At 40.0% G+C, this 22,551-nt stretch overlaps 1 protein-coding gene across 2 annotated transcripts in view; it reads right to left on the minus strand.

Moving 5' to 3' along the window:
- Window positions 1–21,041: 21,041 nt before the first annotated feature.
- Window positions 21,042–22,551, minus strand: part of TBXA2R (thromboxane A2 receptor) — a 195,236-nt gene continuing 193,726 nt past the window's right edge. For both annotated transcript variants that reach the window (XM_075850328.1, XM_075850321.1), the window contains exon 3: window positions 21,042–21,957. In XM_075850328.1, coding sequence (XP_075706443.1) covers window positions 21,688–21,957 — 270 coding nt within the window. In that variant the 3' untranslated portion in view covers window positions 21,042–21,687. The remainder of the gene's footprint in view (window positions 21,958–22,551) is intronic.

Raw genomic sequence — 22,551 nt, forward strand, 5'->3', positions numbered from 1 at the left:
GTAGTGAGAGATCCATGTTGTGGTGATCACTATTATCAAGAAAAACCGAGGCTGCCAGTTCAGCTCTTGAACTCTGCTGGTTGTGTGACATATTGATCGATATAATTAATTCCACTTTAATATCTTGAATTGTAGCCATATAACTTTCATTTGTTTTCCTTATTTAATGGTTATATGTATAAAACAAAGAATGAACATATGCTGCCTTGTATGGTAACTGTAATCATTTGTTGTTCGCTGAACAATATATATTGCATATAGTTACTCTTGATATGTGTGTAGGTGAGCACGAGAGATATGACCGTAATGACTAGAGTAAAGGGGAGGAAGCCTCCAGCTCACCGTTCCAGCACCCGACACCTTCGCCTCGCCCGGATCTCCGCGACGGTCCGCGGCAAACAATAGTGGATTAGGAAAGAATTTGATCCAGCGCTGCAGGTATGTGATTTAAAAAGGATCTCGGTCCCACTTTTATTTGTATCAAAAATTTAAAATTCGATATCAGGTGCATTCAGGCATCAAGGCAGTATTTTGTAGGTATTCAGCGCCTACGCGTTTCAAGCACGACTAGTGCTCTTAATCATGGCATCCGTTCACACACTGGAGCCCATGGATATGAACTTATATACTGTGTTTTACTAGGTGGAGCTAGGAGGCCAGCTGAATTAAATGATTGCGAACAGCTTGTGTGTTTCTAAAACACAGGAAAATTTGTCTTATCTTTTAAATCATTATATGTGTCAGTTTGTATACAAAGTACAGAAATCTGACTTATTATTCTATTGTTATTGCAAAAAAGAATTGTTATGCGAGCAACATTGGCTCAGTTGCTATATTTTCCCTTTGCTGTATTATCTTACTATTTAAAAGAGCCCCGATGTAAGAAAGGGGAAAATATACTGGCTTACTTCAGAACCGCATGAGAAACCGTGGTTCAAGCTTCCCACAATAAATAGAAATAGGGCTTAGTATCTGTGTGTGAATGGGTGCTGAATTAATACCGATGTTACATCTTGTTTCGAAATTAGACAATTGTGTGTAAAAACAAACCGATCTAAATAGAAAAGTCAAAACATAAGACAGAAAGAAAACATATAAAATTAGACTTTACGAATACCAACAAATAATGTGCTGGGATCTGAAGATAATTAACATAATAAAATAAATGAGTATATCATGAATATTACATCTAAGAATATAAAATATTTTGATATTTTTTATTTCTATAGTACCTCGCCGTGGTATTCATTGTAAGATAGTGGAAAAAAACTCTATATATGCATATAAATTAATTTCTGTACAGAACATTACTGTGTCATATTTACACAGCTATATTAGATAGAATTCATTGCTAAACGCAATTATATATAGCTATGTTGCAATGCATATCTTTACTATAATCGATGTTACTGCCTGAATATTTTCTGTGCATATATATTAATTTTTTTTATAGTTTATCATTTAATGTTAACATAATTCGATCAATATGAAATAATTATTGATGAGTAGCTGTTATTTTTAATTGAACATATTATATATGTGTAGATTTTCAAGTTTATAGTATGTTTATCATGCGGTATGAAGTTATATAAACTGGATCTATGTTAGATAACGAGATATGGGATTTGACAATCCTGCTATTGAAAACATGAATTTGAGAATAAACTTGTATCTCATATGCTACAACATATATTGACTACATTGCCAACTTATTTTAACTGTAACCTCTAGATTTTGTATGACAGATTACATTCATTTTTATTCTTTTTTCCAATGGAACATCTACAATGGAGCAGGATGGAAAGACTTCCTATTGTGTACACCCTCTCCCGCAAAACACTCCCACTCCGATTGAAAACCAATGACACTCAAATTTCGTCTGGCTATGGATTATGAGGTATGTATTGTTTCAATTTGGTTTTTCCAATTTATTTTTCCCATAGGCAATTTATTTATCCATTTTTAATTTTTGGTTAATATAGGAACATTAGCTCTCTTTTTAAATTGAGTCCGTGCGGAAACCTGGTTTGTAAATTAAATATCCAAAAGGCTTCTCGTGTTAGGAGTAATTTTTTAAGATTTCCCCCACGAGCCGTGTGTTTAATTTTTTCGATGGCATATGTTTTTAGATATGTGGTATTTCTGTCATGACACGTAATAAAATGTCGTGCGGCATTCGATATGTTGACAATTGCCGGGTTCCTAATGTAACCAAGATGTTCTAAGATTCTTGTTTTGTATTTCCTGGTGGTACTTCCTACATATTTCAGGTTACAGCTGGTACATTCTATTATATATATTACAAAATCGCTGTTGCAATTAATGTATGATTTAATGGGATGACTCTGTTGTCCACTAGAGTTTTCAAATTTTTGGACTATTCTCGTGTAATTGCATATTTTACAAGGGTGGGATCCACACTTGTAGAAACCCAATTGCTCCAACCATGTGGTTTTAGTAGTGTTTGATGGTAGTAGTGAGGGGGACAATGTGTTCCCTATTGTTAGACCTCTTCGTGCTACAATTCTGCATCCTTGTTTTAATATATCTACTAGTTTGTCATCATCATATAATAGTGGAATGTACTTTTGTACCATACTTCTGATAGTAGAGAATTGATTGCTGTATTGCAAACTTAATGTAGGAATTGCTTTGGTTAGTTTATTGGTATTGGTCGCTACATACTCTTTGTCCATTAATAGAGTGTGTCTATCCTTGGTCCTAACAATTTCCTTGGCCCTGTTCAACATCCAATTCTTATACCCCCTTTTGGCTAGTTTTTTACTCATGTTTGATTGTTCTTTCTCAAAACTCTGTGTTGTACTACAATTCCTTTTGGCTCTTGTGAGTTCGCCTACCGGTATAGATGTAATCGTATGTTTTGGATGGTTCGAACTGGCGTGTAATATGGTGTTTCCTGAAATAGGTTTTTGATATATTTCAGAATGTATCACTTCATTAATTGTAGCAACTATGTTTAAATCTAGGAAATTGATGTTGTTCCTGCCTATTTTATGTGTGAATCTCAAATTGAATTCATTGTTGTTAAGGTAGGTAAGAAAGTCTTGTATGGCAGATACATCTCCCTCCCATATGAGTAGGAGGTCATCGATGTATCTGCCATACCAATGTATGTATTTGTTGAAGGGATTGGACATAGAAAAGATGGTAATTTCTTCCCACCAGGCCATAACGAGGTTGGCTACTGATGGTGAAAATTTGGCTCCCATGGAGACTCCACGTTTTTGGAGATAGTACTGGCCATTGAATTTGAAGTAGTTATGGGACATAAGGAAGATAAGGGAATTTCTCGCGAAATCCTGTAAATGCTTGTCATATGTGCCATATTTGAGTAAGTGAAAATTGAGAGCTTTGACCGCAATTGTGTGTGGTATACTTGTATATAATGCGATCACATCGCAACTTAACCAAGAATAATCCTGTTCCCATACTTTGTTGGAAAATATCTGGAGGACGTCTTTCGTGTCCCTAAGATGACCAGGGACCCTCTGCACAAGAGGCTGTTCGCAATCATTTAATTCAGCTGGCCTCCTAGCTCCACCTAGTAAAACACAGTATATAATTTCATATCCATGGGCTCCAGTGTGTGAACGGATGCCATGATTAAGAGCACTAGTCGTGCTTGAAACGCGTAGGCGCTGAATACCTAAAAAATACTGCCTTGATGCCTGAATGCACCTGATATCGAATTTTAAATTTTTGATACAAATAAAAGTGGGACCGAGATCCTTTTTAAATCACATACCTGCAGCGCTGGATCAAATTCTTTCCTAATCCAATAAAAAAATATAATTTAACTTTTTTCATAAAAGTATCACTTTGAAGACCGATTTCTTTGTAAAGCGACCATGAGAATGAAGAAACACACCCCAAAATCTATCACCCTGTTTCTCCTGTTTTTTGCTTGAAAATGTTTTAGGCCCCACTGTACATTTGGAGAGGTTTTGAACTACCAGAACGATAGAAACTCCCCATAAACGACCCCATTTAGAAAACTAGACCCCTTAAGGTATTTATCTAGGGGTGTAGTGAGTATTTTGACCCCACAGTTTTTTGCTAAATTTAATGCATAGCTGGTGAAATAAAAAAAACAAAACACTTTTTATATAAAAGTATCACTTTGAAGACCGATTTCTTTGTAAAGCGACCATGAGAATGAAGAAACACACCCCAAAATCTATCACCCGGTTTCTCCTGTTTTCAAAAATACTCCCATTGTTGCCCCAATCTGCTTATTAGACGTGTGGCTGGGCCAAAAAGAGAGGGAGCACCCTTTGGCTTTCAGGGCACAATTGAATAAATTCTCGGCCCCATATCATGCATTTAGAGGCATTGAGCTGCCTGAACAAAAAAAAAAAAAACACGCAGAAATGACCCCATTTTAAAAACTAAACCCCTAAAGGTATTCATCTAGTGGTGTAGTGGGCATGCGGACCAAAAATTTTTAAAGGAGGAAATAATGGGTATCATTTCAGACACTATGGGTATATAATGTTTTCTTCAAACTCTTATTACGTTTCCACATGAGATAGAGGAGACGTGGTAGAAGGTTATTTTGTTAGAAATATGCCACATTAATAAATTTTTTGCGGCATACAGAAGAGAAGTGAAGCCGTGTATTCATAACGGATACATGTCGCTATAGACGTATTTGCCTGTACTTATGACTATGTCTTGCTGAAGAAGCAGTTGGTGCCATTATGATGTCATTGTGGACAGAATTCTGTCCTAATATAAAATCAGTCAGAGAGGAAAAAATAAACTGTACTGGAGTGACGGGCAATATCTTCAAACAAATGGAGGAAAATGTATCCAACTATGTTGCAAACTCGAGTCTGTTCACTAGATAGAAGAACACCTGCAGGGCTGTCAAGACAAGGTTTTTTTTTTTCAGTGACTGGTTGTACAACGTCTCTTTAGCTCCATCAATCCTTATGAGGGACGAATGTGCCAAGTGACGCGGTACACCATAACAGGCCCCTGCCCGGCAAGGTAGGAACCGCTATGTGCACAAAACAACCAATCACCTACAGAATATATAAAGGGACAGTGTCCAAAACCATCTATAGGAACAGTAAAGGATCACTAATCCCCAAAATTATGTCAGTATTTCCAGAAGAACCGTAACAAAGCCCATGGTGTATTGATAAGGAACAGCTCAATTATTAGAGATCCTCCAAATAAAAAAAAAGATCATGCCCGTATCACGGTACAGAATTAGGAATGTAACAGCTGTATGTGGCAGGACATAGTCATAAGAACAGTCAAAATAAAAAAATTGTGGATGTGGGATTTTGTACTGGACAATTAATTCCAGCACTTGATCACCCACAAATAAATAAAAAAAATCATAAGGGGTAAAATTAGTTTCACGGTCTGAAAAAAATGTGCTCTACAACCTCTCCCACAAGAAATAATCCCTACTTGGAAAGCCCACGAACTAAAAAGAAAATATAAAGAAATTGACTCCCTAAAAAGGCCCCCAACCCATTTTTTTTTTTTTGTGTTAAATTCTAGTAATTTGCAACCGTGTGAAAGGTTTTCGAAACAGGGGAAGTTACAAAGGGCTGGTTTTGATGGACACATGGGGCAATAAAAGCGGGTATCCCTCCTCCTGCCATGCTTGCTACATACCCGACACCTTTTTTGGGGATATTTTTGGGTCTCAGTGGAGGGAATAGGGTGTAAAAAGTGGCGCTCTGAAAGCCTGCGCACATCCTCAGATTCGCAGGATTGTGCCGGTATAGTGGACTTAAAAAGGAGATGCTCAATGACCTTCTCCTGAAATTGAAGGAAAGTGAGCGTTCCTTGGGCTTTTTTGAAAATAACAAAACTGTTATAGGTAGCAACCTGGATGAGGTAGATTGCTACCTTTTTGTACCAGGCCTTATTTTTGCGCTTCACCAGGTAAGGCTGAAGCACCTGGTCGGAAAGGTCTACACCCCCCATAAATTTGTTATAGTCTGTTACACAGACAGGTTTCTGCTTTGCAGTGGTAGCCCCCCTCTCCGTAATTGCCACAGTGGTGTCCGTGTGTACGGTGGACAGCATGTAGACATCCTTCTTGTCGGCCCACTTCACTGCAAGCAATTCCTGACTTGCAAGGGCCATGGATGTTCCTTTTCCCAAACGCCTGGACACCAACTGTTGTGGGAGTCCCACTCTGTTCTTCCGTACTGTCCCACAGGCCCCTGTATTTGCAGCATGGAGGGCTTTATAAAGGGCAACGCTGGTATAAAAATTGTCTGTATAGACGTGGTACCCCTTGTGCAGAAATGGCTCCATTAGGTTCCACACAATTTTGCCAGAGGTGCCAATAGTTTCTGGGTAGCCTGGGGTATGAATTTGGCAGTCCCTGCCTTCATAGATTTTGAAACCGCAGGTGTAACCCGTTGTGCTCTCGCACACTTTGTACAATTTCACCCCATATCTGGCTCGTTTGGAAGGGATGAATTGACGAAAGGAAAGACGCCCTTTGAAGCTCATGAGCGATTCATCTACAGACAAATTTTTGTCAGGGGTGTACAACTTTAAAAATAAATCATTTAGAAGGGTGATTAATGGCCTTAATTTATTAAGCCGATCATAGGCTGGGTCACTTCTTGGGGGGACTTGGGAATTGTCAGTAAAATGCATGAATCGCATTAGGGCCTCATAGCGGTTTCTGGACATCACTGCTGCAAATACAGGGGTAGCGTGGACAGCACTACAAGTCCAGTAGGACCGGACAGAGGGTTTTTTAACCAAACCCATATTGAGGGTAATGCCTAAATTTTTTTTTATTTCTGGGACACTTGTGGGGCTCCACATTCTGGAGTACATAGACGCAGGCTTTTGTAGAACAAACTGCCTAGCATACAGATTAGTCTGCTGGACTATCAAGTCTAGGACCGTATCACATATAAATAAATTAAAAAAATTATAGGGGGTAAAATTTTGGACGTCGACACTAATTCCTGGGGTCGCTTCAAATTGGGGTACTTGGGGGGAAAATGATAGTGCAGGATCCCACATCACGGGAGGGACTGCAACACTCGGCCCTGCACTTGACACCTCTACAGCGACTGACGTATCCACCACCATAGGACTATGGGGTTCAGCGGTGGAATTAGAATAATCACTGTCACTGTCTGGAACAAATTCTGAAGCGGTGTCTGTTTCGCTTTCAGAAGTGTCGGAACATAGCAAGGCGTAGGCTTGCTCTGCGCTGTACATTCGCTGAGACATATTTTATAGAGATGTGTGTGTATATATATATATATATATATATATATATATATATATATGCCGTATAAGTCCTAACCCTAAAGTAAACCTAAAATCCTAAAAACGACACAAATTATTATTATTTTTTTTTATATATATATTTTTTTTTATATATATTTTTTTTTATATAACAGACGTAAAATTAATTCTAAACGGCCCTAAACACGAACGCTAAACTAGCCCTAACCCTAAAGTAACGCTAAACTAGCACTAAACCTAAACTAACGCTAAACTAGCACTAACGCTAAACTAGAACTAACGCTAAACTAGCACTAACGCTAAACTAGCGCTGACGCTAATCTAGCGCTGACGCTAATATAGATTTTATATATTATATATATATATGTGTGTATAAGAACGATGATTTTTTTTCACTTTTTCTTTCTTCACAGCACAGGACTTAGACTGATTTCTCTCTCCTCTCAGAACAACTACAATGGGAGGAGAGAGAAACACAGCCCATGTCCTGGCTGTGTTATGAAAATAACCGTCAGTGATCTCTGTGATAGGTTTTATCACAGAGATCACCTGATCAGGGACCAGTCACAACGGTCCCTGATTGTTGCTGTGCCAGATGACGACACAGGTAAGGTATGCAAAGCGCACTCGGGCGCCATTTTGGGGGGGGGGAATCGGACCGTGGGGGGGGGATCGGACCGGGGGGGGGGAATCGGACATGAAGGGGAATCGGACGGGGGGGGGATCGGACGTGGGAGGGGGGGGCGCACTAATTACCCGTTCTCTCCTCTCTAAGGAGTTATTCCATGAGAGGAGAGAGAAATGGCGATTATCTGCCGGTTTAGCGTGAACGCCGTGAAATAGCGATTCACGGCGATCACGTGACCAGAGACCACTCGTTATGGTCTCTGGTCGTTGCCCCGAACTCTCAGCTACCTCCGGTAGCTGAGAGAACGGAGCTCCGATCTTTAATTTCGGCGCTACTTTAGGCTAATGCGATCACGTTAAAAGGCGTTGCATTAGCCTAAAGCCCATTAGTGAGGAACGTAAAAAGGCGTACTGTTGGTCACTAAGGGGTTAACCCCTTTAGGACGCAGCCTGTTTTGGCCTCGTGGCACAGCCGATTTTTTCAAATCTGACATGTGTCACTTTATGTGTTAATAACTCCGGAATGCTTGTACCTATCCAAGCGATTCTGAGATTATTTTCTCGTGACATATTGTACTTTATGATAGTGGAAAAATGTGGTCGATAAATTCAATATTTATTCGTGAAAAACACCAAAATGTAGAGAAAATTTGCAAAAATTTGAATTTTTCTAAATTTTAATGTATCTGCTTGTAAAACAGATCAAAATACCAGACAAAATAGTCACTAGTTACCATTTCCCATATGTCTACTTTATATTTGCATCGTTTTTTGAACATCCTTTTAATTTTCTAAGACGTTACAAGGCTTAGAACGTTAGCAGCAATTTCTCAAATTTTCAAGAAAATTTCAAAAGGCTATTTTTACAGGGGCCAGTTCAGTTCTGAAGTGGTTTTGAGGGCCTTATATATTAGAATCCCCCAATAAATTACCCCATTTTAAAAACTGCACCCCTCAAAGTATTCACTTCAGCCATGACTAAGGACGAGGAAGTCGTCTGAAATGCGTTGGCAGCGTATATATATTCGCATCTACCATTCTTTGTGGGATATTCACTCCCGTTTTTATTGTTTCTACAAATAAAATTGGAACTGGTTTCCATTTTAAACTAACACCTCTAAGGAATTGTTTCTTGCGCTGGATTCCGCCCTTCTATTTTTTCGCTTCAATACATACGTGTACCGACACGAGGATCCGGGCGCAGTTGGCAGCTGAAGTCCTGCTAAAGGTGAGCTGGAGGTTTTCTCTCTATATATTCAAAACAGCATTGAGAAAGTATTTTAACCCTTTAGGCGTTTCACAGGAAATAAAGCAAAGTAGAGGGGAAATTGACAAATTTCTCTTTTTTTTGCTGAAATTCATTCGTAATAAAAAAAATAGTGTAACGCAGAAGGTTTTACCAGAGAAATACAACTCAATATATATTGCCCAGGTCCTGCAGTTTTTAGGAATATCCCACATGTGGCCCTAGTGTCCTAATGGACCGAAACACCGGCCTCAGAAGCAAAGGAGCACCTAGTGGATTTTGGGGCCTGCTTATTTTTAGATTATATTTTAGGCACCATGTCGAGTTTAAAGAGGTCTTGTGGTGCCAAAACAGTGGAAACTCCCCAAAAGTGACCCCATTTTGGAAACTAGACCCCCTCAAGGAATTTATCTAGGGGTATAGTTAGCACTTTGACGCCACAGGTATTTTGCTATATTTATTGGAGTTAGTCTGTGAAAATGAAAATCTACTTTTTTTCTGAAATAACATAGACATTTTTAATATTTACAAGGAATAAAGAAGAAAATGCACCCCAACATTTGTAAAGCATTTTCCCCCGATTACGGAAATACCCCATATGTGGTAATAAACTGCTGTTTGGACCCACGGCAGCGCTCAGAAGGGAGGGAGCGCCATTTGGATTTTGGAGCGCAGATTTTGCTGGATTGGTTTTTAGTGCCATGTCGCGATTGCAACCCCCTGGAGGGAACAAAATAGTGGAAACACCCCAAAAGTGACCCCATTTGGGAAACTAAACCCCTCAAGGAATTTTTCTAGGGGTATAGTAGGCATTTATACCACACAGGTCTTTTGTAGAATTTTGTGGAATTAGGCCGTGAAAATGAATATAAACATTTTTGTCCACTAAAATGTTGAATTTTTTCATTTTCACAAGGGATAAAGGAGAAAAAGTCGCACTAAATTTGTAACGCAATCTCTCCCGAGTACGACAATACCCCACATGTGGTAATAATTTATTTTCTTAAAATAAATTAATTAACCTTTGCAGGACTGATCCTTTTTTGCTTTTCCATTTTAGTTTTTCACTCCCCGCCTTCCAAACGCCATCATTTTTTTATTTTTCCATGTATTGAGCAGTGTGAGGGTTTTTTTTTGGTAGGACGAGCTGTAGTTTTTATTGGTACCATTTTTTGGTACATGCAAATTTTTGATCACTTTTTATTAAATTTTATTTAGAGCTTTGGTGGCCAAAAACAGTGATTTTGGCGTTTTAAATTCTTTATTTCTTACAGCGTTCATAATGCGCTATAATTGACAATTTTACTTTATTCTGCGGGTCGGTAGGATTACGGAGATACCATATGTATATAGTTTTTTTTATGTTTTGCAGCGTTTGCACAATAAAATCACTTCTTTATAAAATAATTTATTTTCTGTGTCACCATATTCTGAGAGACGTAACTTTTTTATTTTTCAGTCAAAAAGCGGTGTAAGGGCTTGATTTTTGCGGGACGGGTTGTAGTTTTTCTTGGTACTATTTTCGGCTACATGCGACTTTTTGATCACTTTTTATTCTATATTTTAGGAGGGGTGGTGACCAAAAAAGAGTGATTCTGCCATTATTTTTAGTTGTTTTTTTTTTTGCGGCGTTCATTGTGCGGAAAAAAATAACATTATAGTTTTATAGATTGGGTCGTTACGAACGCGGTGATACAAAATATGTTTACTGTTTTTTAACGGTTTCTTTTTTTCCCTATAATAGGAGACTTATTATAGGAAAAAAAAATATTTTATTTTTACACTTTTGTAAAACATTTTTATTAACATTTTTTAAAAATGTTTCTTTACTTTTTACACTTTCTTTTTTTACCTGCCAGAGGCTGATCCTCATAGGCTTGCATACATGGCAGACCCGGGGGCCGTTGTCTGGCCCCCGGGTGCCATCACAAGCATCAGCAGCCCACACAATTGCATGGGGGCTGCTGATGTGCTACAAACCCTGTAAATGCGGAGATTGCAATCGAGCCCCGCATGTAACGGGTTAATTGCTGAAATCAGCGGCAATGAGCCGCTGATCGGCAACAGTGGAGTGTCAGCTGACCTCCCGATTTCCGATGCACACTGTCGCCGACACTTTCACAGACACTGTCATCGACAGAGTGCATCGCGAACGGCAGTGACGTCTTGTCACTCTGACAGGAAGTCTATCAGGAGGCTGATCCTGATAGGCTTCCGTACATGGCAGACCCGGAGGCCATTACTTGGCCTCCGATCGCTATGCTAGCCATCTGCAAACATCACGATTTCATCGTGAGGTCTGCCGATGAGCTACAAACCCCTGAATGCGGTGATTGCAATCGATCACCGCAATCAAGGGGTTAATTGCCGAAATCAGCGGAAATAAGCCGCTGATCGGCATACATTGGAGTGTCAGCTTTCTGGGACAGCTGGCCTCCCGGTTCCCGGTGCACACTGTTGCCAACAGTGTGCACTGGGAACCACGCAGTAACTGTACGTCCCTGTGCGCTAAGACACTGGCCACATGGACGTACAGTTGCGTCCTGGTGCGCCTAGGGGTTAAGGACGCAGCCACTTTTGGACCATATGACACAGCCTCATTTTTTAAATCTGACATGTGGCATTTTATGTGGTAATAACTCCGGAATGCTTTTACCTATCTAAGCGATTCTGAGAATGTTTTCTCGTGATATTTTGTACTTTATGTTAGTGAAAAAATGTGGTCGATAAATTCAATATAACACTTGCATTTTTCTAAATTCAAATGCATCTGCTTGTAAGACAGATAGTTATACCACACAAAATAGTGACTAGTTAACATTTCCCATATGTCTACTTTATGTTTGCATAATTTTTTGAACATCCTTTCATTTTTCTAGGAATTAAAGCAAAGTGGAAGGGAAATTTGCAAATTTCACTTTTTTTGCAGAAATTCAATGTGAATCCATTTTTCCTGTAATACTGAAGGTTTTTACCAGAGAAAAACAACTGAATATGTATTGCCCTTATTCTACAGTTTTTACGTGCCTGAAACAAATGCCCCAGTAGCAAAGGAGCCCCACGAGCAAAGTTTAGAAGAGGTCTTGTGGTGCAAAAACAAAGGAAACCCCACAAAAGTGACTCCATTTGGGAAACTACACCCCTAGAGGAATTCAACTAGGGTTGTAGTGAGCATTTTGACCCCCCATGTGTTTCATAGATTTCATTAGAATTGGGCAGTAAAAATGAAAAATTTAATTTTTTCCCACTAAGATGTAGCTTTAGGTCAAAATGTTTGATTTTCTCATCAAATAAAGGAGAAAAAGAACCATAACATTTGTAAAGCAACTTCTCCAGAGTACGGAAATACCCCATATGTGGTAATAAACCACTGTATTAATACACATCAGGGTTCAGAAGGGAAGGAGCGCCATTTGGCTTTTGGAGAGCAGATTTTGCTGGATAGGCTTCCGTACCTGGGCAACCAGGAAGACTAGCAACGGCTTCCTGGTTACCATAGCAACCATCACCGCCCGCGATCCATCGCAGGGGGGGCCCGAGGGAATACAGAGGGAGCTCCGTCCCTCTGTCAACCACTTCAATGCGGCGGACGCCATTGACAGCCGAATTGAAGGGGTTAAATGGATGCGATCGGCGGTAACTGCCATCGCAGCCATTGCAGCGGGATGTCAGCTGTGTATGACAGCTGACAGCCGCTGAAGATAAAGCGCGCACAGCTATTGTGCCTGCTTTATCTACAGGGCGTGACTGTACGCCCGTGTGCTTGAACTAACTTTGAATTTGGACGTACAGTCACGCCCAAAAGCGGGAAGGGGTTAAAATGAGTTTTCTTTTAGTAGTCAGGTTCACTACGGCAACGCTTCCCTGTAAACAATGTTAGCAGTAGAACCACCAGGGATGTGTGCATAAAGATTGGTGGAGTTGCTAACACGGGGAAGAGCCACATAGAGCTGGCCATGCGCAAAGCAGCTGACACAGAGATCCACGCCCGCAGCGCGCAGCGTTTGGCCCTACGCTTTGTTGATATCACAGCAGAACATAAACTGACAGGAAACTGTACACGTTTAAAACTGAAGGGAAAATTATTTGGAATAAGGGGGATTCGGGGTATAATCACCTGCGCCGCATCCTGTTAAAATCTCAGCTTCTATCACGTTTTGTTGTAGATTTGTGATTTTTAGTCAGGAGCCGTTACATAGTTTTGTTGGGGTTTAAATTCTAAGGAGAATTATAGGATTAATTTTGTGTGAGGGAAGACCGGTCTGCTTAGGAAATGTAAATATTCCACCGGATAGTTGGTAACTTCAATATTTCAGTGTTTATTGCTGCTTCCTGGTCGTTGCAAGGGGTCAAAATAGCTCTTTCACATAGTCAAGAGTTTTCATGATTTGTTATTTGCCTTGGGTCACCATACACAGAAGAAATGAGGTCTTGCAGTGATGGAATAGTACATCATAAATTATCGGGCAAAATAACTTCCCCCCCTTCTTGCGGATACGTGCCGTCACCAATTTTTAGTAATAAATCTGAAAACGCATTTGGGTTGCCTCCTGTTCCCTCCTGCATATTTATTGTTAAATGCATCGGTATAACATTGCGCCACAGACTTGAGCTCTTTAGGCAGGATCTAATTTCATCTGCCCTCGTTCCTCGTGGTATTACTGGCAAAGTCTGCCTAAAATCGCCACAGAAAAGCATTGTTATACCACCCATAGACTGGTCATTTTGTCTGATATCTCGCAAGATTCTATCTACTGCTTCTACCGCTTTACGGCTTGCCATAGTGCACTCGTCCCATATTATTAAGCATCAATTGCGTAGAACCCTTGCTTTGTCGCTGTTTCTATAAACATTACACACTGGGCTTTCCATAAGATTCAAGTCAATCGGGATCTTGAACATTGTATGAGCGGTTTTGCCTCTGGGCAACAATGTGGCTGCAATGAAGCAACAGCAAGAGTAATTTTGCTTTGATTGTGTATTTGGGCCAAGATGACTTTGGTGAGAAATGTTTTTTCCATCCCACCGGTTGCACCTAAAAACAGGATTTCTCCCAAAGTAGCAGCTACGCTATGACACACGCGATTGAATATCATACGCTGTTCTGCTGTCAGACTCGAGACACCGTTTTGAAATGTTTCGGCCATTTCCGCTGGATTATAGTTTATTTCCGCCGCGTACCCCCTGTTAATGCGTTCCCCGTCTATACCATATTGAGAGACAGGATTACCCCCTATAGATGTAACTATGTCTTGGATAGCCAGAAAACATCGATTGATATTACTTTCACGCAACGTGTCGTTCAGTTCGCCGTTATTGTTTAGTTGTGCATTCCTGAAAAAGTCTTCAACTAATTTTTCTTGATATTTTTGCCACAACTGTGCAGCATCCGAAAGTTAACAAAAAAATAGCATAATGGCAAACAAATGATGCAAGCGATGTGGACTATCGCTGACGCATGCTTCAGCCAAAGCGCCATCCCAATGCTGATCACCATCTAGCAAGTGACGAACTCGGCAAGCAGCCTGGAGTGTTGGATATTCAATATCGTCAACCTTTCGCAATTTGGCAAAAGAAGTAGGTCCTCACACTGTATGTAGACGTAAGCGCAGTTGTTTGGATGCACCGTATAGACTCTTCCAATGACATGTTCTTTTAAAATGCCGGGCTCGCCATTCCACGTCTCCTACGGTTGAAAACACCTTGCTGCTTATTATAAGTATAATATGACGGAACATCATTATATAACAGTGTTTTTGCAAAATCATCTGTTTCACAAAGTTGAAAGTATGCCAGCAAAGTGGTTTGTCTCGGGTTTTCTAACCGCTCTGCCACATTTTCAGGGTTGCAGTACACCCGTTGCCCGCCTTCAAGGTGAACATCAAGATGCATCACTGGCGGATGTCTCTCAAGAATGTGGAAGCTCAAAATGCACCACACCGCCTCAGAAGAGGTTATATACCGGCCAGATTAGAACCTCGTGACTTCGTCGTAGTCATTATTATTTCTCAACGCAAACGTGGCCTGGTCACCACACTTGTTGACGTATTTACATATATATTTGATGGCTTTGACGCTGTTACATATTTCTACGTTGATGTGAGCTTGAAATGTTCTTGATAACACCAGTGAATAGGGTACAACCCATCGATTGTCCAAAACAATTTCTTGACCATGTAATCTGACTGAAACCGCCTTGTAGGGGTGATATTAGACGATACAACAGATACCCGTTTTCCCCCAACATCGTTTGCTCTAATAGCGCTCTAGGGTATCTTTTAGAGCAATGACCCTCCTGCATGCAAGGAGAGTTTCTATTTATAGCCCTGCATGGCCCATGAACCATGTGCGTCTTTACAATCTCGTGCAATCTCGGATCCTCGTTCCGGTCCGGAAGTTCGGCACTTATAACCATGTCAACAGCATCGTGACAATTTTTTTCTTGCAGCCACAGGAGAATGTGGGCGTGTGGCAAGCCACGCTTTTGCCACTCAATGCTACACATGCAACAAAGAGCTGAACTGAAAACTTTTTGTTTTGTGATCAGGTCGATCATCAACTTTAGTTTTAAGTGGAAAACTCTGGCTATAATATCATGCCTATCATAAGACGCCTGTCCTGCGAGAAGTTCTTGGGAAATTTCGTACCACTTTGGATTAGTTGTGATAATTATGAAAAGGTCTGGCCGGCTGCATTTTCAGACGTAGCAGAAAGCATCTTGTGTACGTTCATGCATGTAACGCGGACCACCGGTAAAACTGGATGGCAGGATAACTAATCGCCCTAAGTTTTCCACGTTATATTATCTTGTTGCATGGCGTCTCGCAGATGCATGTAATCTTCAGAGCGTAAACGTGTCTAGTTAGTGCGTATGTACACTAAACGCTCCGTCTCTATTTTCACATACATGTCCACAATAAATTGGCTGAATAATCCTGGAAATCGTTGCAAATAGATAAAACGATTACGCCTTATCTGCAGCAGGTATGAATTAAATTGCTGAGGTGATATATTTTTATGAAAATGTGTTACCCTAGTAGTAAGATTAACTTGGTAGAGTCCAAAATTTTACCCATCTTCGCCGTGGCAATAAATTAAAGGATTTTACAGGGTGTCATAAGCTCTGTGTGTTTTGAAAATGCATTGCAGGCAATCGTCGTGAGTGCGCAACATGATGTCACGCCAATCGCACTCCTGATCAACTAAAACCACTGCCACTTCATCTATGACGGGGGCGTTATACCTGGCGCGGTGTTCAGCAACAGGACGTCTATCTGTGCTGATGATCATTTTGTAATCATTGCTTTGCCCCTGCCGAATAGACTGTAATGAAGCTTTGAAACTATGCACGTACGGATTCACCTGATGCAGCATGTTTTGAAGTGGAGATATAAGGTTACTATTTAGTTGTGGAAACTTCTGATTTCTGATAATGGCCTGTTCATTGTAATCTGATAGAAAATAAATCTGAAGACATTTTGGCTCATCTTGTGGTAGCAAAGTTCCGATGAGATGGTAAACTTGGCCTTGCACCTTGAAGGTTGGCATGAATGGTCCCTCTGTAATTAGTTTTGCGCCAAAAGATGTCATTTGGAATGCGCTGTTATATAAACCGATACTGTCTAAGAAGCGTTTTGATTGTGGATGGTCACCATTTAAAAGTTGTTTTATAAGCTCTGGAGGTTCTTGATATTTTTCAATGTGAACTTTACCACTTCAACAACAGATTCCATTTGGTTCTTTTCTCCATTTGAGAACACCGCAAAAATTGCAAATTACGACCATACCACCTACGGAACCAAATTCAGCATAGTCAATCCTATGAGAATACATAAAACCTGCTGTTTCCTTATTGACCCAAGGAACAACATTGTTTCCGCACCATACTCCTGAGACTCATCTGAATCTTCGGATGAAATAGACAGTCTATTAAGAGAGTGTCGAATTCGATCAGCCTCTAAGCGTGATTGACGTTGTTCTGCTGTTTCAGCCTGCCGTATTTCCTCTACTCTTTCCCTTTCAGTCAATAAATAACTTTCATTATCTTGGCGCGTGCGTTCATAATTCTCTCTAGCAGATTCCAATCGTCGTTGATATTGGTCTTCGCTTTCGAGAGCTCTGGCATAGTTGTGACGTTTGCGATCGGTGGTTAATCGCGCTTCACGTTCTTCTCTACTTTCAAGCTCTCGAGAGGCCGCTGTGCGAGCTCTCTGACAACTCAAGCGAGATTCTCTGTCGGTGAAAGTTTCAGACGCGTGTGATAATGCATGGCGCTGTTGGTCAGCAGATAGTTGTGCTTCGCGTTCCTCGTTACTCTCCAGAGACCGAGAGGCTGCCATGCGAGCACGCTGTGTACTTAGCCGAGCCTCACGTTGGGTAGAAGTTTCTAATGCACGAGTTCTTGTCTGACGTTCTTGAGCTGCAGTAAGTGTCGTCTCATGATCTTCTTCAGGTTCTTGAGACCTAATTAGTCTCATTCTTTTTGCATTTCTGCTATATTGAGAAATATTTGATCTTTTTCTGGAAGGCATTTACTCCCTTGAGACCGAGAGGCCGCTGTCTGAGCCCTTTGAGCCAACCAATCATATTACGTTTTTTTGAGGCAGCTAGGTGCATAAAAGCAGCGAGCGGATTGGCTGCTTTATCTCTCTTCTATGTGTAATATCCAATACAGACAAATGTTGGAACTGTTGTCCATAGCAACCAATCAGATTACAGTTCAGATTCTTGTGAGGTAGCTAGGAGAATGAAAGCAGCAACCTGATTGGTTATTTTATCTCCCTTCTATGTGTAAGAACCAAAATAAACAAATGTTGGATCTTTTATCCATAGCAACCAATCAGAGTGTAGGAGAATGATAGCAGCGATCTGATTGGTTGCTATATCTCCTTACTATGTGTAAAAATCAATGTAGACAAATGTTGGAGCTGTTGTCTATAACAACCAATCAGATTATAGTTCTTTTAATCTGAGGCAGCTTGGACAATGAAAGCAGAAACCTGATTGGAAGTTATATGTCCCTCCGATGCATAAAAAAACCCCAATATAGACAAAAGTTGGAGTTGTTGTCCTTAGCAAACAATCAGATCACAGCTGTAATTTGTCTGAGGCAGCTTGAAAAATTTGCAGCAATCTGATTCATTGCAACCTCTCCCTTGTATAACAATCAGTATAGATGAAATTTGGAGCAGTTGCCCATAGCAACCTACTGGTGTCTATTTATCCAAGACAATACAAAATGAAAGTAAAAATGTGACTGGTTGCTGTGGTTTCCATGTGTTTGTTGTTGTTGTTGTTATTGTTGTTGTTGTACTAATGCAATGTAAATAAATGTTTGAAAACATTACATTTGCATATCTTCTGATTGAGTGAACAGATTGCGATGAAATAAAAACTAAATATTACTTCAAGTTGACCACTATGTTTATCTAAGAACACCATCCGAATTGGGTCAGTAGGTTTACGCGATCCGTGCGCAAACAAACAGACAAAAATTCCAAAAATGATCTTAACCCCTTAATGACCAGCCTATTTTAGACGTTAATGACCAGGCTATTTTTTAAGTTTTTCCATCGTCTCATTCCAGCTATAACTTTTTTATTTTTGCGTCGACATAGCTGTATAAGGTTTTGTTTTTTTGCGGGACAAGTTGTATTTTTTAATAGCACCATTTTGAGGTACATATTATTTATTGATTAACTTTTATTAACTTTTTTTGGGGGGGGGATAGAAAAAAATCGGAAATTTCGCCACTCTTTTTTGCATCCTAAATCTACGCCGCTTACCGTGTGCTATAAATAACACAATAACTTTATTCAGCGGGTTGTTACGATTGCAACGATACCAAATTTGTATAGTTTTTGTATGTTTTACTACTTTTACACAGTAAAAACGCTTTTTTTTCAAAATTATTTGTTTTTGTGTCTCCATATTTGAAGAGCCGTAACGTTTTTATTTTTTCGCCGATGCGGTTGTATGAGGGCTTTTTTTTGCGGGAAGACTTGTAGTTTTTATTGGTACCATTTTGGAGTAGATGCGACTTTTTGATCACTTTTTAATCACATTTTTTTATAGTCAGGATTCACAGAAAACAGCCATTTTTCCATCTTTTTTTATTTAATTTTTTACGGCGTTCACCGTGCAGGTTAAGTAATGTAATAGCTTTATAGTCGGGGTCGTTACGGACGCGGCGATACCAAATATGTGTAACTTTTTTACTTTATTTTGTTTTTTTAATACTAAAGAAGTTTGTAAGGGGAAAAAGTGGGTTTTTCATTTTTTTCAATTTTTTTTTTTCTTAACTTTATTAAACTTTTTTTTAAACTTTTTTACTAGTCCCACTAGGGGACTTTAATATGCGATTCTGCGATTGTATTACTTCTGTATTGCAGTGTATTATGCCTGTCCGTTTAAAACGGACAGGCATCTGCTAGCAGGCATTCGCTACAGGCAGACCTGGGGGCCTTTATTAGTCCTCCGGCTGCCATCGGAGACACTGACACTCTTATCGCCGGGTGTCAGTGGGATGAGAGGGAGCTCACTCCCTCTCTCCAAAACCACTCAGATGCGGTGCACGCTATTGAGCACCGCATCTGAGGGATTAAACGGGTGAGATCGATGCTAATATCAATCTCACCCGGCAGAGCAGGGACGCTCCCAGCCCTCAGCTGCCTCTGGCAGCTGAGAGCAGGGAGATTTGACAGCTCCTTGCTCTATTTACTTATTCCGATGCCGCGACGTAAAAAGTCTATGGCATCGGAATAAGGCCCGTTAGTGACCGACGTAAAAAAACTATGGGCCGGTCACTAACGGGTTAATGCATTCTATCACTTATCCTTCATCCCCCCCAATTATTTTTTTCGCAAATATTTTCAATGTAGAGACACGCAAAGTTTACAGTTTTATTACATGTAGAGATGTGTCAGTCTCATGAATTTAATACATTTATTTTGTAGGTTTATTCAGTTTTCCCTGATCCCTGTATGTGTTTATTTACAAGGAACTTGCAGTTTGCAGTTATGGTACATAACATGTTGGGCAGTTTAGAGAATAAGCATAACATAGGAAATCAATAGAATTTCTCGCTTTGTATTTCCACTAAATTTCCTTGAGTTCCCGTCAGCAAGTTATAAACTGATATACTTTCACTGCAGTCTATAGTCAGAATGTGGTACAGTGATTAGTATGGTATAATATTTAATTTTATATACTGTACCCCCAAACATGATGTATTCTTTAACGATTTATGCTAGAAAGTAACAAGATCAGGACAAGGCTCATGGGCCCTGGTGCAAGACTTCAGCTTGGGCTCCCCCTTCCCCTCCCCAACCCCACCAGACCCCTGCGCATGCCTATGCCCACTCGCCTTGCCCAACAGCCCCCATGGATGCCCCCACAGTATAATGCACCAATAGCTACCTCCACAGTATAATGCCCCCCATAGCTACCTCCACAGTATAATGCTTCCCATAGCTATCTCCACAGTATAATGCTCCCCATAGGTGCCCCCACACAGTATAATGCCCCCATAGCTCCCCCACACAGTATAATGCCCCCATAGCTGCCCCCACAGTATAATGCCCCCACAGTATAACACCCCCATAGCTGCCCCATACAGTATAATGCCCCCATTATACTGTCCCATACAGTATAATGCCCCCATACAATATAATGCTCTCTCAGCAGCTACCATATCAGCCTCCCTCCCATACCTAGTATAATGCCCCCCTATGTAACTAATAGAAAAATAATAACATAATTACTGTATGTACCAATTAGACTAGGTTGTACCTCCACACAATTTTTTATATTTTTGTAATCAACATACATTTTATAATAAAACAATTCTTCATATGTTTAACATATATTTAATTTTATTACATTTTATAAATATCTGCAGGAAACAAGATATCGCACATGCATTTATGAATGGTTTGTATGACCTATGTTTTGTGAAACACACATGTAGCGGAGCAATTTTTTTTTACTTATTTTTTTAAATGTGAGGTGTCTAACTGAATAAGGCCAGTTCACATCATGGTCACAAAAAAAGATAACCTGTAAATTTAAAATCAGGATGCATTGCTAAGAATGTTGTTCATACTTTTTTCCTATTGTAAAATTCAATAAAACAGACAATTTAAAAACATTAATAAAAATGAATCCTGATGTATCCTGTTGAGACTGACTTCCATTGAAAAAAAAAAAAAAACAGGATCCATCTGGATCTTGTTTTTTGACTGGACAGAAAAACATGCCAGGCTGTAAACAAACAAACAAACAAACAAACAAACAAACAAACAAACAAATAACTTCACGAGGATGGACAAAACATGTTGTGAACTGAACCTTTGACTTAATTATTATTTATGGAAACTGTAGATGGCAATGGTGAAAATTAGTATTGATAATGACTGTAAATGTAACTTGCAATAAAATTTGAAATAAGCATTTCTCAAAAACAAAGAACTGACTAGATTACCTTCTCTACAACACTATATCATGTAAGAGGGCAGTTCTCACAAAAAGGACAGTTGACATTAGTATGATTAGTTAATGACTGATTCATGAGTGTATTTACGACGTAAGGAAGCGGTAAGTGTTGGATATAACGATACAATTGAAGGACGGGAATTCAGGCTGGGGTAAATCCGCTTTAAAACTGCTCTTCTAAATAGGATATAAACCCAAGGATCCAAAATCTGATTCCATGTTGCCACTCGAAGAAATATTAGAAGCAGTTTCTCTGTTTCTCTGGGAATTTCTCTGTCCATCAGTTCATTATTGGGATGCTGAAGAACTGTTTGTGCTATGAAAATCTGCAAAAATTATAAGTAAAAATAAAATCTTATGCTAACAAACATAACCCATTTATAACAATCGTGTGCAGTGTGTCAACCCTATGTCCCAGTGATAACCTAAAGGGGTTCTCTGGGACTTTTATATTAATGGCCTATCCTTCCTTTCTGCAATGGATACACATGACTAATGCCTGCTATAAGAATTAGATAATTATAGGTAGAATTAGCTGACAGTCTGATATCTAGGGGCTCAGGGTATGTTCACACGCTTAAACGGGTTGTCCAGGAATTTATTTTTTTCTAAAAAGTATCCCCCAGCCTTGGTTTGCCTTCCCTAATACCCCCTATTAACCTCCTAACCAGTTTCTGTTTGATCTCCATTGTCACTGCTGCTCTTTCTGTTTGTTTACATCCCTTGCTTCTGGTCCTGGCTGTTTCCTGTCTTGTAACCCACCATACCCATGATCCCTTGCTGCATCTGAGGAGACAGCTTGCACCCCCCCTTCCTCCAAAGCATCTCAGCTATTTGCATACTGCCACACCCTTCTATGTTCACAGGTCCTTCCCTGCTCTAATTCCAGGCAGCTCCCTCCCTGCACACTGTCCTACACA

Source organism: Rhinoderma darwinii, chromosome 1 (assembly GCF_050947455.1).
Source record: "Rhinoderma darwinii isolate aRhiDar2 chromosome 1, aRhiDar2.hap1, whole genome shotgun sequence".
Taxonomy (NCBI): domain Eukaryota; kingdom Metazoa; phylum Chordata; class Amphibia; order Anura; family Rhinodermatidae; genus Rhinoderma; species Rhinoderma darwinii.